Below are 17,895 nucleotides of genomic sequence, written 5' to 3'. Positions count from 1 at the left end.
TCAAATACAATGCCCCACTCCCAGTGCACCTGTAACCTGAAAAATATCCATTTACAAACCATTCAGAACAACATGGTAGGCTATTTTTTTTTTCCATAAGAAAGGAGTTGCTGTGATGATGACTGTAAAATATATGTTGTACCTCAGTGAAGCTGTCCAGCATAAATCTTAATACAAGAGGACCCCTATCCAATATATTTAGTAGCTGATCCAAATAAAATAAATGTTATTAAAAATATATATATATATATATATATATATATATATATATATATATATATATATATTCATTTTTCTCTCTGTTAAATTTACCATGAAGTGATAATTCCCCTAAAAAATATATGCTGAAGCTGAAATAGTATTTGAATTGAGCTCAAGCAGCTTTTTCGTCTCCTGAGGAAATTCAGTAGTGCTGTTTCCCAGTTTATTTTACAGCTTAAAACATTAAACCAATACATATCCAGCAGAACTAAAGGAAACATAGTAATACAATTATGAACAATGACATTGACAGTTAACAATTATTTTTGATGACAATAACTACATGCACGTTTATTTTAAAAAGCTGCCACACATGTGTCTATAGATATCAGTGGAAATGTATTTTATCTACATTTTCATACAGCAATACCATATATTTATATACAGTATGTACTGCACAATATGCAGTACAATAGCAGCAAGCTACTGTAAAATACAGGCAATCAGTAAAAGAAACAACCAATGCTGCCATCCAGCTGTCACACAAAGATATTGAAAATGTATTCCCAAAACGTTTTCCTATCTGTATGTTTTGTTCTCTTGTTTACACACATTATTGACATGATAGTTTACTTGCATTGTCTCTACTTGCACTTGAAAATGTCACTTCTGTGATTTATTTTGACAGTCAACAAAACATAATTAAAACATAAAAAAGACCAACAACCTGAGTTTCAAGAAATGTTCTCGATCACTGAGATATTTATAATACAAATTTTACCAGTGCTTGAAACGTGTGTTCTTGAGTGTTTCATTCTACACGTGTCCAGGCTGCTTTTGCACCTAATTATACAGTACAACGTTTCAGCTTTTGCAGTCCTGGAAATGTCTAACTCGAGGTTGCTGGTTTTAATTCAGCAAACAATTTATTGAGTAGAAACCATTTTCACTTGTTGTCTGTTGGGGGATTAGGTGAAATGAGTTCTGGTGGTATACGAACACCCATTACAAATAAATACGTCATCATAACTGGAATAGGAAGTCTCAGAGAGGCCAGTTATGAAAATTGAGCTACTTGCTGAGCCTAGTAGGAGAACATAATCTGGGTAGTTTGGATAATTCAAAAGGATGAATCTGTGGATAACCCAACGCCATCAACACCACCTTTTTTTACATCCTTATTACGACTAGTATCCGTTTTCTTCTGTACAGTTGATAAATTAAGACGTTTCAAAAACCACTCCAAAGTGATGTTGTTTGAGTACCTTCTGGTACTTGTAGTTTAACAACAAGTTTTGCTAAATAATCGCCGCCTTGAAAAAATACATTCCCCATCATGCACCTTGTTACTTCTGCGCGCACTTCCTGCCTTCCGTATGCACATCTTTGTGAGCGTTGTGTGAATTGAACATGGCTGTGAATATGGAACAGGCAGGGGTGCAGACTCAACTTCTTATGGAAGGGGAAGAAGATCGTCCCATCTCAAGGTCCGACAGGTACAGGGGAGCTTTTAGTGTAAACAGCTGTGGGGGTATATCAAGTTAAAACATGTTTTTTTTTTTTTTTTTTTTTTTTAAATAATTGCCATGACTAGATGCTCAGGCATCGATCATGGATGACTCAACCACAGCCGGATACAGCATCGTCCACATGTGAACCATTGGAACACATTATTTGTTACTTCAGAACTGTTCGGTTGAACAAAGCGAGATACCACACAATTATACAGTGATGGTATAACACGATCAAAGAAAGTCGTGCCAGCGTTGCCAGTTACTCACGTCAGCTAATTCCGGACTGTCGTTCAAGCGGGAGGAGGTTATCAATGCAGATTTTTTATATATAAGTACACCTATTGTTAACCACAGCAACACTGCAATAAAACCCACTCCTGTCTCTTAACTTTATCCGTCTACTCTGTTAGAATACAGACCTTGTTTTGTGGTCCAGTTTGTTTGTTTTTCCCACATTTAAGAGGTCGGGTCTTCAACGTGTTAAAGAAATGTGCTTGATACGTGGGTTTTCCCCTTCAACAGAAGAAATTGAACTTTAGTAATCGATATAATCAGTAACGTTTGCGGATTATAAAGAAATTCCTAAATATATTTACAAAATATAGCAGTAAGGTGCAGTTTTACCGCTGGTTATTAATTTTTTGAGCACCATTTGCGCATCTTTTGGCAAGCTATGTTAATTTAATCACAACTGTCTTTTGTTGTGTGTGACGTCAGAGCACGGCTCGGTTCTGCAGTGGAAAAACAACCCACGCGCCTCTTAACCGCACCTGAGGGCGCTGGGCACTGTACACCTTTGGGGCGTGCACAAAGGTCCGGTATTATTGGAGTATAACGGCTTTTCAAAAATGTATCATAAATCTGCCTCTCAAAATCAGAAACAGAAAAGGTAGTAACAAAAATAAATAAATAAAAATAACGACCAGCTCCTGCAAATTTAACCAGAAATTACGACCTTTAGTTGCACAAGGAGAATTTAGAACGTCTAAAGCTGCATCCACACCAGACACGACTTTGGAAATTAGTCAAAAGACTGGAAATAAATACGGTACATGACCTCGCCCATGCATTCCCATTGGACACACAGAGATGGACTGTCCCTTTACCAAACGGGCCTTGTTTGGTTACCACCCTGACCTGCGGCACCTCCGTTGTAAAATAAAGCTTGGACTTGTATCTGTCTATAGATCAGAGATTGAAAAGTGCAACTATTATTATTATTATTATTATTATTATTATTATTATTATTATTATTATTATTATTATTATTACATTTTATTACATTGTTGTTAAGCACTACATAATCACCATCTTTATTATTATTAATCTGTTATGTGCAGGTCACCACTTAGCTTGTATTATTATTTACTTGACAAAAAATGCTTTATAAATCTGGCTCAATCTTCAAAACTATGTATGAACTTGGTAATGTTGGGATGTGTCACATAGAATACAAACGTATTGCATACATTATTTTTTGTTCATTACAAACATACCATGGCTTCAACAAGTCAGTATAAAACAATAGCAAACACTATAATGATACAGATTAAAGAAGGTTAAAACAAACTCACAGTGAAAGTACATGCTAAGATTAATAAACAACGCAGAACTTTTCAGTGACAGCAGGATTTGTGTATTTGTTTGTTAGAATAACTGGTCATTGCTGTAACAGGAGATGTTTAGGCTAGAAGAAAACAGTTAATTAGTTTTTGCCTATTTTTACTCAGGCTATTCGAAATCGCTAGGGGGACATTTTACATATGGTGTATGAGGGTCATATATTTTAATTGTGAGTCTACAGCTATGGCCAAAACTGTTGCATCGCCCTTACACATTTTGCTTCATAAAGCAAAATGAAACCTGCTGAATAATGTTACAGTAACATTGAATTGCGTACCGCTTAAATGTGACAATTCAAAATCTAACATGAAATAATGTACTAATGTTATGGCTTTTGGGTTAACTTTTGCAATCATTTGTAGTTTCTTTGATTATGTGATGTTAAATACAATATCAAAATTATGTTCATGTAGCTATTTATAGTTTTAATTATGTCTTAATCATCATTTTAGTGAAGCAAAACTTTTGACTATAGCTATATATAATGGGACAGATGATGAATGTTGACAGTAATCATTAGGGAATTATTATCCAGATAAGCTTACTGTATTTTAACCAAGCTGAAACTATATATTCTTCAGTTGAAGTTTTCTTAACATGCAAAACAAACTAGAAGGGTGTTTACAGGGCAAATCCTGTCAATATGCGCTCACTGGATTAAGAGGGGGGCCCTTTTCATAGGACTTGTCCTGGGTCCCAAAATTTCTGGCTGTGAGCCTGTCTGGGATCTTGGCCCTATCATACCAAAATACTGTTTTTTAGTCCAGGCTATTATTTTGGTCTAGTGACTTGCGTAGAGTGAACATTTTTATACCAAAACAATTTGTTTTTGACATTTAATAATGCTGTCCCTGATTATGAATTTACACAGCAGTGTCCAAACAAGTTGGCAGTTCATTTGCTCATGGCAGGTTTGAAACTGTGTGGGATGTGATATGTGAAGCTTTTATAACAAGAAAAAATAAAAGAAGGAAACATTCCTTGAATGGTCTTGTTGCAGTTTCTATAGACCTACATTGATTTAGAAAAATGTATTGTTTTCAAAAGCAGACTCTGAAATCCATTCCACACCTGCTTACACTGTTGTTTTATCTCGTCTTGCAAGATAACAGTAATACCATCAAGATGTGATCCGAATGTAACGTCTAACTTCGTCCTCCTTGCGCTTGTTTGTGCAGTTTCACGATGGTTCTCGCTCATTCCCAAAAATCCATGCTGCTTTTGTTCATTGAATGATCAAATCTAGTCTGTTTGAGACTGTCTTCAGCCTTCCATAAATGATTTCAAATGCCACCAAATAGCCACAGCAGCGAGATGAGAACGACCTTAACTTTGTTATACTGTGTAATTTTAGTATTGCTGTATAGCCTGTGATTTGAGTGTTTTAAGGTGTCTGAATGAACGATACCCAGGGGAAGAACTTTTTAAGTAGGGAAACAACTTGGTTAAGGTGCTTCCTTATAATAGTAGTACAGGGTGGCCAGCGTTCCCTCTCAGCTTTTTAGATAGTGAGAAACTTGCCGTTTTGTCTGAGAAAGGGTACATTATCAGTGTGAGACCTTCGGCCATGCATTAACCCTTTAATATATATATTTTTGCATTATACAGTTTTGAAACAATAGTCCAACACAAGTATCTCAATTTTACAGTTTACTTTAAACAAGACATTTATTGTGGCTCTGCCTCTGATTTTGAATCATCCTCTGATCCTTTGCAGCCCTGTCTGTTGTTATCCTAGATATAGACTGCATGCTTAACTGGTGGCCTGCATAAAATTGCTTTATACAACTGCATAAAACACTGGCATCTGCACTGCCTTCAATTGTAACCATCTGTAGGGCTACTAATTGTTCCATTCTTGGGAATACCAAATTCCATTTGACCAATTCCATTTGTTCCCACTTGATCTCAACATATTAAGTATAATAATAAGTAAATATAATGTTGGCAGTTTTAAAAAATTAAATTTAATAAATATTACCACAATTATTATTTTTTTTTTCAATCAGACTCTTGTTGCTGTAATAGAAAGTAAAACACCTGAAGACACTTCAAACCAGTCATAATGTTTATAGACAGCACTTGGTTCATTGCTGGCATTAAAATAAGCAGAAAAACCTAATTATATTACAGCAGTTCAGAAAACCAAACGTCCAGCACAGTTGTGAGAATCATATTTACGGTCTTCCACTAACACAGTAGTTCAGTCTACAAATAAAGGGGTTTTGAAAAGATCTGTTTAGCTTATTGCTGTCATTTACAATAACAATAAAATTATATGAAACCGTTTAGTACCAGTCCAGCAATGTCATGTGAGAGTAATCCTATGTACTGTACTCCACAAATTAAGTTTAGCGTTTTCCTGACATTATAATAACCAGGATAAAATATGAAACGCTGATAAAGGCGTGTTGACTCGTTGCTCTAAAACAGGTTCACTGCTATGTATTACCCGATTGTAATTTAAATAGCGCCCCTTTTAATGTAAATGCATAATTAATCCTCCCAATCGTTTCTTTCCTAATTCTGCAGTGTTAATTGCAGATTTAAAAAGAGGCGTGTCTCCAGACAGAATGTCTTTTATGAAACCAAAGGTGTGTAGTGTAGAGACTACATCCTTTACACAGTAAAGTGATCAATTTCCTTTAAGGATTGTATAGCTACAGAAAGTTTTGAGCTCATTTCTTCGTTGTCAGAAAACGGCCATGGTTTAAAATTGCTAATTATAGCTTCACTAAAGGCAGGTAGCGTGGAAAGAAATTAACTAAACAATAATGAAATACGCAATTAATTTAGCTTACTTTGGGAAAGCTCTGCCTTGACCGCAGTACCTTAGGTCTTAGTTTTTCAGCACAGAATGCAGTGCTTTGCCATTGTTGCTGTCTTATTTGCTTTCTTATTCTCTACACGTTTACGACTGGTATTATGAGGTATTGACTCATACATGATTGCATGAATTGCAGGAAAACTTTAATACTATTGCACCGTAGATAATCAGATTTCTTTCAGCTGTGTCTTACTGAAACATTGCTCTTTTTTTTTCTTCGTTGATGCCGACACTGTTGAGATTCAGCAGAGACATATTTTCGACAAATGAGCCGATTTACATTTTTACCAGTTTCAAAACGTTGGAGATGGTTTCTGAAATGGACAAAGGGAAATAAAACAGAAAACCTCCATGTGTGAGTGTTGTGATTTTTATGGCTGTTTACCGGAGTATTTATGCTTCTAACCAATGCAGGAAGATTGTGCTTCACTGATTTTAGTATTCAATTCTACGACGAGTTAAAAACTGTAAAGTTTATGAACACGAGAGAATCGCCAGACCTCTGCTTCGCCCACCCTGTACCAGCAGATTCGCTGGTGCCCGGGTGAGCTCTGCACTAATGTGACGTGCTTGTTTACAGAGTGAAATCAGAGAATCAGCTGCAAGACAGGCACAAATATGCTTATGCTAATGCTTGGTGAGAATGGTTTGAAAATAAGAGGCTGGAGTCTCGATTTGAGGTTGATATTTATGATGATAACTTGCGAAAGTTAGTAAACTGAGCGCAAAGGTTGCAAGTTACTGTGAAAAATATGCCCATTTTAGCCTTAGGGGGAAGGCTGAGGGTGACACTGCCATCTGATTCATAGTGATTGTTTAACTGCAGCTGTGAGGTTACACCTTACCAAGAATGCAGCAATAATTGAATTAACAGATAAAATCAATTACCAAAACTTGATTGGCCGTCAAGCCCCATCCATTTTTAATAAGTTTGTATAGACTCTTCAAAACTTTGTTGTAGGCAGACATTGTTGGTTCAAGTTCTGTATTTAACAAACTACATATGAGTTTATTCTATATGGCTGCCATCATCTTAACTCCTGTTTTTACCTATTTCAGTGGCAGTGGAGAGGATTCCTTAGACAGCCTGTTTCCAAGATGTCCCCTGACCCCCTCACTGTCTCCACGGAAACGAACAACCAGCCAGAGCAAGACTGAACCGCCTCTGCTCAGGACCAACAAGAGGACCATCTACACTGCTGGTAGACCACCCTGGTACAATGTGACTGGGACCACATTTAAGGAAGCTTTTGTTATTGGTACAGTTGTGATTTACTTTATTTTTTAAAATATTCAATGAAGCTCTCTGCTAATTCTATAGCGTTTTCTGCTTCGGCTTTTCGGAGTGCCTTTTATGCATCAGTTATGTAAATGAAATTAGCTATGTAAAGCACGAAGCAGTAGGCCTTTGTTTCAAATGGTGTACATTGAGGTGTCTCTTAATGTGTAGGAGACCGCGTCCAGTATCATTACTATGCAGCCCATTACCTTCCAGTGAGCAGAGCTGACGGGTTACAATTTCACACTTGGTGGTTCCCCATCTGATTATTCCTATAAACCCTATCCATGTGACCTCTTTTGTACACTTGAGATTTCTCAAGATTGTCAAAAACCCTTGAGATGTAATAATGAACTTATTTCAAAGGTCAAAGACATGACATGTATATAAAGCATGTTTCAGATAGATAGATAATCAGGCTGAGGAACAGAGAAGTAAAAACAAATATAGAAAATGCTGTTCGCATGGAGATGAAGAATATGAAAAATCGTTTCCTCTCGCTATTCTGAAATGTGCTGTTTTTAAAGGAAACCTGTGTTGTCTGCTAAAACAATTCAATTTGAAAGTGTGTTAACTGGTACTAGACTTGGGTACTTTAAGTTAATGCACTTACTTGGTCAGTTCACCTGGAGATTTGAATTGTCTGCAACCCCTTCAACACATTTCCTGAGAGAGAACCAGCTGTTTCCCCCCTATAAACTGACATCAGTTTGGTGAGCTGTTGTGGGCTTGACCACTGGACTAAGAATTAATAAGGTTCTTTGTTTAAGTCACAGTTTAGTCAAATACTTCACTTGCTTTACTTCCAGAACGCAGTTGGCTTTGTGCACTTACCTGGCTATATTTATATCAGGCACTGTAGGGGAAGGCCAATATCTACATTTGTCCAAATTGAAATCCTTGTCATTTTAAGGGAATAAACAGCTGGTTCTAGTTTTGATCACCTATTGCTGATTCTGTATGTGTGTTTGCGCCTGACAGGTCTCTGTGGGGGCAGTGCCTCAGGAAAGACCACGGTGGCAAATAAAATCATTGAGGCTCTGGATGTGCCCTGGGTGGTGCTGCTCTCCATGGACTCGTTTTACAAGGTGAGCCGTACTGACTGGGTTGAGGTGGAGCAGTGCATCGCCACGAGGCTCTTATACCCTTTAAAGAGAAGTGAAAGATATGGTCACGATTGGACATAAACTGGTCTCATTGCAGAAAGAGCTGAAATGCTTATATACTTGACTCTAATTACACTGATAGTAAATTACATATTTTCCAGAATAAATAAATACATATTTAGAAAACATCCAGAACAACGTATAACACCAAAAAACGTTAAGGAGAGTCTACTTATAGGATAAAAAAATCCCATTTCAACTCCTTGTACCTTAAGCACTTCTCAAAACATAACAGAATTATGATTTATTTACTGATTCTTATCTGAAAATAAATGAAATGGTCCTCTAACTTTATTGCAGTCTGATTATAAACTACGTGGCTACATAAATGGCTTTGTGTCCAGTATTGGAAGATCCTTGGGGAATACTACTTGTGTTCATCTATCGTAATTTGTCCCTAAAGGGTTAAATCCATATTGTCCTCTATCTCATTGAGACCCCTCAGGTCCAGACTACCCCTGTCTTGCCCTCTGCCAGTGAGTTATTTATAACAAGTGACACCCTGATGCTGTTGTCATTAAATGAGCATCAATGTATGATCAATATGAACTGAAGGTTTATTACGGTGTCAGGATGGATTCTATGCCTTCTGTAAAATTACAGATAAGTGCCCTGATTAATTATATTCCGTCTTCTAGTATGCATGTTTATTCCATTCATACTGGTGCAAGCCCATTACAGTATATGAGGTGGGTCTGTATATTTTGTATATGTGAACACAGTAATACAGGATATATGCAGTACATGGGAATGCCCATTAAAATGTCTGTTAATGTTGATGTTGCATAAGGCTGGTTTTAGTCTAGTGTACGTTAACCCTCTTGGTACACCCCCCCCCCCCCCTTAGGTTCTCAGTAAAGAGGAACAGGAGTTGGCAGCTAAGAATGAGTACAACTTTGACCATCCAGACGCCTTTGACTTTGAGCTGCTTGTCACTGTGCTGAGGAAGCTGAAGAAAGGGAAGAGCATCAAGGTCCCAGTGTATGACTTCACCACGCATAGCCGGCGGAAGGAATGGGTGAGGATACTCCCTGGAATCAGGGATATTTATTACAGTATTCATCTGTGTTGCCTTTATTCAAAAAACAACAAAAGCTACTTTAACACATACAAACTATTTTGAAATGCCCAAGGGAACTCCTTAGGGACACAACCAGATAAACCCAAGCTGGTATCAGAAGTGTAACAAATCTCCAAATTAAGTGGTGTGTTTTGTTTTCAGTGTTTACAGCACCCTCATTTATTAGTATTTTCTATAGATGGCATGTAGTTTCATGCGTGATTGGATATTGGGGATTAAAAACTTAAGGTCTTGGAAATGATCAAGCATGGTGTTTAGAATGACAAATAAATATCAGAGTTGGGGTCAATTTTTTATTTTTTTTTTCAATTCCATTTCTAATCCCAATTCCCTTTTAATCAATTCAAATTCCTATTCCAATAATTTGACAACAAGGCTTTATTGAGCAAACAGATGCTGTATACAACTTAATGAACTTGTCAGGTAACCTGGTAAAGCCTAAGGCATAAACCTCAGTAAAGACTATGCTGTAAAACAGAAAATAGGAATTTTAATTGTATAAAAGGGAACTGGGATTGGAAATGGAATGGGAATTGAAAAAATTGAATTGAGCCCAACTCTGATACATATATTGACAAAGTATACGAATTGTGAAATATTTTGAGTTATAATATTATGAATAACACGTTCATATTGTTTTCTCCCCAAATCTCTTAAGAATATTAAAAGCAATATACTGTATAATACATAGAATAAACCTGAAAATGTATTTCAAACTGCAGGTTATGAGCATGCCTTATTGTAATGTATCCGTTACAGTGCAGTGTGTCTTTGACAGTCTCTTCAGACTATTAAAAGCTGCATTCAGTTCAATAACCTATTACTATTGGTTATGGGCATGCATTTTTGTATAGGCAGGTCATAGCTGTCCAAAGTCACTTCAAGGGAAATCTGAAATACTGTAGAATGTTTTTTAAAGCATTTACCGTAACACTGAAAGTAGAACTGGCGCGTGAACCTGTGAGCCACACTAAATTATATTTCTGTAAAATCTTGTGTTACATAAAGCGTATGGCTTGGTTCACAAAAAAATAGGTGACATGCAGTTTGAGAGCTGCCAGGTGTTCCACTTACTAGAGTGTACTAATCAATCAAATTTTGGCAATATTTTTGTCAGTGTCGTGTGTTTTAAAGTCATTGATAATAACTTCCCTTTATCGTGTTTGAATCATGTTTTATTACCTTTTTTTTCATAATTGTATACTGATGGATTCAGTGATTTGAACTTTTGGATGTACTGCAGTAAAAAGAATTCCCTGCAAAAGATTCTCTACACCTGCTTTTCTAAATCTGATGAGAAGTGCTTACTGTAAGACTTGTTTTCCTCTCATACTCTCAATTAGTTCCATGGAATTTCTTATATTGAAAGTTGCAAGAAAATAATAAATACTTTTTGTATGGGCCCTGTTTCAGTTTTACAAGCAGGCCTTGATAGAAAAAAGCTGCTGACAGGATGCTGAATATAATAGGCCATATACTAACCCAGCTCAGGAATGAACTGATACTACACTGTCACAGATAATGAGGGAGTTACCTGGTACATTGACATTGTTTTGGCATTAGGTAGGAGCTATATTTCACAAGAAAGTATCTGATAACTGCAGCAACTTGTAATTACATGAAACAAATGGCTTAAATTAAAGGAGGTAATCAACTGTAGAGAGATAACATTGGATTTGTGGGGCAGAGGCATGCAGACAGACACTGTGCACTGCTTCTGACAGCAAGCTTGTTGTGCTGCTAGATACAGTAGACCGGTCTCCCAGGGAAGAGCTTCTTCAGGGTTGACTTTGCAGTCATAATAGTGATAGAAAATGCATCTAGCCATTGTTTCTATTGAAGTACTGGTACTGGATGACCACTGGGCGACTGGTTTAAGTTCAGCTGTGTTTTAACCAAGGTTCTCATTACTGCTTTAGATTTTCATCTGTTAAGAGAATTGTATTCTTACAAGGTTAAACCTGACTGGTGTCTAATGTTAAAGAACAAAGAAATATAGTTACAAGATTAAACTAAATTTGGAAGACCATTAGAAATGCACTTGTTTAGGTTCGGCATTGGCAAATACATTGTTTTGGAAACGTTTTTAAAGCATCTTTGGAAGTACGGACATTTGAGTATTTGATCTAAAGTCTCAAAGGTCTGTATATATAGAATGTTTTGGCTTTCTCTTTTGCATGAGTTCTCCCAGCATTCATCATCAATTATTTGTGGGTTTTTCTTTTTTCTTTTTTTTTTTTTTTTCCAGAAAACCATCTATGGAGCTAATGTAGTGATATTCGAAGGGATTCTGGCATTCGCCAACAAGGAGCTGTTGAAGGTAATGATCTCAATTTGCTGGTTTTACTGGAGGAGGTTTCAGAGATTGCTTTTTGATGTGGTTTTTTACTTGGCTGCATTTTTCTTTGTCAGAACAATCATTGCACTAAAACTAAAAGCTATTGATATACTCGCAGTGTCTCAGAGCAAAAGACTAGGCTAGGAGTGGAGCCTACATTGAGTTCCAATGAGTTGATCAGTTCCTAACTCTCAACACTGCAGACCTGTATAGTGTTCTAAAAAAAGAACACTCAATGTAGCAGTTTAGCACTGCAATCGAAATGACAATTTGTACAGCTATAGGTAACCTCTCATCCAGACAACAGGAGATGTACGGGAGATAAGGAATTTTGTAGATATGTGGGTTTGCTGTAGGCTCCTGGATGTGCAGGTGGAATGCGTTTATGGACCTACCATACATATGTCACTACTCCTGAGGCTCTCTTTGACTAAGGCAGAGGTAATTAATCCTGCAATGACACTTGCTGTGCAGCAGGTAAGCTTCAGACACACAGTGTAAGGTGACTTAGGGTCCAATTATCTGCCACCAGTGTGATGGCAGGATCAATTGAAAATAGTCTGAAAACTTTGTAATCTACAGGAAGGACTTGTGAGATGACCTGGCTATTAAAGGTTAGATCCACTTGTTCCTTTGGCATTTAAATGATAAAATAAATCAATTCCTTATTTCATTGCATCTGGTATATTGCCTCTAAATGTACAGAGCTCTACACATCTATAGGTACAAAAAGTCTGCCCTACCTGTTCAGTGTTGAATGTGGTATTGATTTGCAGACTAAGGTACATTTCACCTTGAAAATACATTTCAAATGATTTGCACACACCAGTGTCTCACAAAAACACATTGTGTGTTCCAAATAGTTATTTGAACAAGTTTTTTCTGAAAGGGTGGGGGAAAAACAAAACCAGTAATTTAAATTATGAAATGAATAAGAAAGAACTTCTTGCTATTTTATATGACCATGTGGAGTAAACCTCTTTAAGATTGTAGCTGGTTAAATTAACTTCAGCATCCTGTGGGTAGTTCTCAATAGAGTCTTTTCCAGGAGAGAGCACTATTGCACTGTGGGTCTGATCCTGCAGTGATACTCACCTGGCAGATAATGGCCACATGGATTAGTTAAAAGAACCCAACTTTAGCTTTCAGACACTGGTAGACAGCTGTACCTTTTCATGTGTCCTGGCAGAAAACAGATACACATTTGTGTTTTAACCTTTTGTTACCCCTCTCCCAGCATTCCTTCAGAGAATTGCAAAACAAAAGAGCGGGCTCCGACCCATTTGTTTTGTAATTAAGGTGTCGTCAGGGAGTGAAGCTTGGCGCTACATCTGGTTGCATTCGTCATTACCATGAGATGTGCCCGTGCTCTTCTACAGACGGGGGGTGATTAATAGTGCTGCCAGTCTACTGAGATGGAATATAATGAGATTAATGAAGTGGTACAGTGATCTTAAGAGAGAAAAAAAGCTCTTTGTTTTTATTAATTTATTTTATGGTCCCGACATCAGATTTTGTTTAGCATCCAAAAACGATTTTAGTGTATTGGAGCTGTAATCGAGAGAGTTATGTGGTAGGGAATCAGAAAAGAGAACTTGTGTGGGGGATGTAGTTGATTATCAGAACAGTGATGAATGGTTTTCTAAGTTTTATTTGGACTTTGGCCAATCGCAGGGAGGATAAATAGGGTGTACAAAAATGATATAATTCTGTCACCTGGGTATCGATTTGGTTTCCAATTGTTTTGTTTCCATTTCTCAGTCAATTTCGAAGAACCTCCTTTGATTTCAGTCAAACATCCGTCTGTGGTAGTGTACTATGCACATGGATCACAGCGTTTCATGCATTTTGTGAAGCGTTAAAGATAAAGGTGTCCAATCTCGGTCCTGGAGGGCCGTTCCATTCCAGGTACAACAGGTGAAATGATCAAATTAACTACTTCAGGGTGTGGATGGAGGTTTAATTGGCTTTAATTAAATGATTTTAGAACAGGGTTGGAACAAAGACCAGGAGTGGAAGGGCCAGCTTTGTCCGCCTCTGGTTAAAGGTGTTAAGGCTTTGAGATAACTGGCTTCACATTTGGTGAATATCCCTCAAACCTCTGTGGCCAAAGCTTGTTATTAGTAATGTTGTTCCCTCTCACAAATGTAACCAGTGGTCTTGTACATGTGTGGTCGCCCTGTAAATTTCAATTAGCACATTTGTAACATCCTGGGTTGGCAGGTATGCTCATGAAAGTGGAATTGACTTTTTAAAGTCTGGATTTGGTAGCTCTTTGGGTACATTACTCTGCAGGTGATTTAACATTATTTGCAGGTAGGATGTATGTTACCACTGTCCGGGCCATCGATTATTTTTCCTACTGGACCAAAGATGTGGCTGTCTGGACTTGGGGCCCCCACTCCAGTCCTGTTGCAACATTCAGCACTGCAGTTCTGCTCAGCTGCTCGCATGGCTCTCGCATACGTTTGGATTTATAAATGATTTTTTGAAGGTGATCAACTTACTACTGTCTTTGCTTAACCTATCTGTTCCTCGTCAATAACCTGTAGGGCAAAAAGTTAAGTTTCAGATTACAACATTTTAGTATGGCTCAGGAGTTACAATTGACAAACTGCCCCACAGCTTCAAAATGGCTTTGTCACAGGCTTTGTGGGTAATGTAGCACCTCTGTCCAGCTCAAGGCCAGGCTTGGTGTTTACAAAGCCAATCCTTCACTGAGGACAGAGCAGCCGTCTGCAAGTCTGCCTGCTGTGCAGTTTTCTGAGAAAGGTGGTCAGTTTCAAATTTACAGGGATCTATTTGCAAAATGACAGTCCTGTTTGGGGAAACCAATTGTTAAACCGGCTTTATTGTACTGTCCATAGTCCAGCATAAATATGTTATTGAAACAGACCTATTACCATCATTATATTTTGGAACCTATTATATTCAATTTGTGTTTTGGCCAATATCAATGTTGGGCAAGCATTCCTGCATGACGTGTGTAAGTTGGGGTTTGTTCTACTGTTGGAGATGCTGTCTGATTTTTTATTTTTTATTTTTTTTTAAGCTTCTAGATATGAAAGTTTTTGTAGACACTGATTCTGACATCCGGCTGGTCCGTCGTTTGAAGAGGGACATCACCAACAGAGGTCGAGACATCACAGGGGTCATCAAGCAGTACAACAAGTTTGTGAAGCCGGCGTTCGAGCAGTACATTGAACCTACGATGCAGGTGGCTGATATTGTGGTACCCCGTGGTAAGAGACGTCTTCAGGATTTATCTGTACCTTAAATTACCTCATCCCACTTCTGGCAATGTAGGTGTCATCGTTGCCAAATCCTGAGGACCAGGCCATAGACAGCTGCATATGAATTTTCATTCTGTGGGAAATCTTCTTTTAAAAGGCTTGAGCCGGGTATTTTCTTACGTTATACTGAACTCTAGTGGCACTTCTGCAGCAAATCATGCTTTTCTTTCTCTCCCGGATAAACAGTGTTATAAAAGGTGCATTATGTTATAGTCATAACTCCTAGTAGGTAAAGTTCATCTCTCATTGCCCATTCAGTAAAGATCATAAAATTGGGTAAATGGAGTGGCTGTGGTTTGAGTCACAATGATTCTTGATAGACACTGAACAGTTGGATTACCATTTTTTTGGTTAGTTATACTGATACTAGATGTGTTCCTCTGTATTATGATATAAATCCTGCCATGCCATAATTTTTCCTATCACTGGCACCAGTGGTAGTTGAAAGTTGTGCACTGAAGAATGTATTAGCCAAAACATTATTTGACTTCAAATAAATTCTACCTTAATATTTCAGGTGGGGAAAACTTTGTAGCCCTGGATCTCATTGTACAGCATGTCCATAGCCAACTGGAAAAGGTATATTGGAACCATATTATTATTTTGTGTTAATTGTTTGATTTCAAGGAAGCAAAATATAATGTGGTTTACATGTGATCAAATGTAAAACGAACCTATGAAATTGATTCAAAGGTGTAGTTACTGTCTAATATATTCCTATTGTAGAAAATAGAAAACACAATGGTTCCCAGATACACATTAATTAATTTAATAAGAAAATATCTGAATCTCAGTGCAAGTTAATACAATAAAAATAAAATAATTTATCAACTGACTCTCACTCAGGTTGGTTTCGGGCTGGTAATGCACTTGTGGTTTTGCTACTTGTGCATTACTGCTCAAAACCAAATTAAGACATATATTATCTGATAATATATTCTAACATTATTCTATGTATATTTACTTGCACTGAAATTCAGTTTATATGTTCTATATTTCATATATCAAGTTACTCATTATAGTGTAATTATTAATTCATGTCTATCTGGCAATCATTATTTCAGTGTTTCAAAGACAAGGTGGAAGACAGAGGGAGCTGAAAATACAATTTGTCTGGCTGAAAACGTACCATAAATTCGTAAACTCATTGAGTTCAGTTAAAGTCCCCAAAACAATATGTATTTATAAAGTTATAAGTAAAGCTGTATTTTTTTAATAGTAATCACGATTTCCCCGATTCCTGTTAAATGCACCCAATGCAGTGTAATGTGTAGTTCCCCGTGAAAATTACCATTTCTGATTATTTTATTTTTTTCGTAATTATATACATTTTTTTATCACTTAAATAAATTCAGTAAACATTTACCTTATTGACACACTGCTTCTTACCCTGCCTTTTGGAACCTGGCAGCCGGTTTAGTATGCTTCCGGTAAGTGATTGAACACCAGTTACATCAAAGATTGGAAATATTTCTGCTAAAGATTGCTCTGTCCAGTACAAGAAGGGAACCTTTCACACGTCTGTTGTTATTTTTTACTTTTATTTATGTTTTTATTTTGTTTGATAATTCAGTGATGGTGAAAATGAATGTTTTTAAAAAGATGCCATATATATATATATATATATATATATATATATATATATATATATATATATATATATATACAATGTAGATCTTACAGAGTACTGTTTTTCAGGTAAACATTTTAATATTTAGGAACATTTGTTATATAGTAACGTATCAATTTTGAATGTGACAATGCTATTTTTTATTCTTTTAATAAATATTGTTTAATCATGAAATATCTTAAAAATCCTATTTTTAGTCAGTGAAATAAGCTACACTTTGCTGTGAAACAAATACATCCCCAGTTATAAGCATATCGTTCAATCATTTTTTTTATATCCACTGTACTGTAAATAAGTGATATTTTGTTCCCTGAATTTGTTTAGCATGTTGTTTGTTTGTGCTCTGAATTAACAGTTGAAATCATGCTTGCTGCAGTGGGTATTTTTCTGTCTGAACCCTAATATATTTTTAGGAAGACCCACATTTTGTATGGTTTATACTCTTCACTGTATTACATATATCAAAGGAAGCAATATGTCTGATATAACGAAGGGCTGGTTCTAAGGAATAAGATGTATCCCAAGAGAACAGGATAACACTACTCATTCCGTACTACTGTTGGCAAATGCCGTACAGTGGAAGACTTTTTTATTACCCTCCTGACCATTAGGCATTTTATTTATACCAGGGAAAATACCAACACTTGGAAGAATAGAAGATTCCAAATGTCCCTGACTTTTTTAGCACGTTTTTGAATTATTGAACCTTTAAACCTCCTGCTCAGCACCCACACTCTGAACAGTTGAATTCTCCTCACCTGTATAATTAACAAGACCTATAGTGAGCGCTTGATTGAATTTAATGTCAAGTAATCTAGTTATAAAAAATACAGAATTTTCTGAATTGGATGCTAACACTGGATGGTTCCAAATTTAAGCAGGTGTGACTTTTTTTACTTTGAATTAGTGTAATTTTAAAGATGTATTTCTTCCTTTCAGTATT

The 17,895-nt window shown here is 36.8% G+C and overlaps 1 protein-coding gene across 3 annotated transcripts in view; it reads left to right on the top strand.

Annotated features, from left to right (window-relative positions):
• Positions 1–1,575: 1,575 nt before the first annotated feature.
• Positions 1,576–17,895, top strand: part of si:ch211-243j20.2 (uridine-cytidine kinase-like 1) — a 27,442-nt gene continuing 11,122 nt past the window's right edge. The window contains exons 1-7 of one of the 3 annotated variants that reach the window (XM_041249749.1): positions 1,576–1,688; positions 7,225–7,424; positions 8,426–8,532; positions 9,458–9,628; positions 11,940–12,011; positions 15,082–15,271; positions 15,840–15,901. In XM_041249749.1, the coding sequence (XP_041105683.1) occupies positions 1,612–1,688; positions 7,225–7,424; positions 8,426–8,532; positions 9,458–9,628; positions 11,940–12,011; positions 15,082–15,271; positions 15,840–15,901 (879 nt within the window). In that variant the 5' untranslated portion in view covers positions 1,576–1,611. Of the gene's footprint in view, positions 1,698–7,224; positions 7,425–8,425; positions 8,533–9,457; positions 9,629–11,939; positions 12,012–15,081; positions 15,272–15,839; positions 15,902–17,895 lie in introns of all 3 variants that reach the window. The other 2 variants (XM_041249747.1, XM_041249748.1) reach the window with 2 other exon arrangements.

This window comes from Polyodon spathula, chromosome 5 (genome assembly GCF_017654505.1).
Source record: "Polyodon spathula isolate WHYD16114869_AA chromosome 5, ASM1765450v1, whole genome shotgun sequence".
Lineage (NCBI taxonomy): Eukaryota > Metazoa > Chordata > Actinopteri > Acipenseriformes > Polyodontidae > Polyodon > Polyodon spathula.
This window is presented reverse-complemented; position numbering and strand designations above follow the sequence as displayed.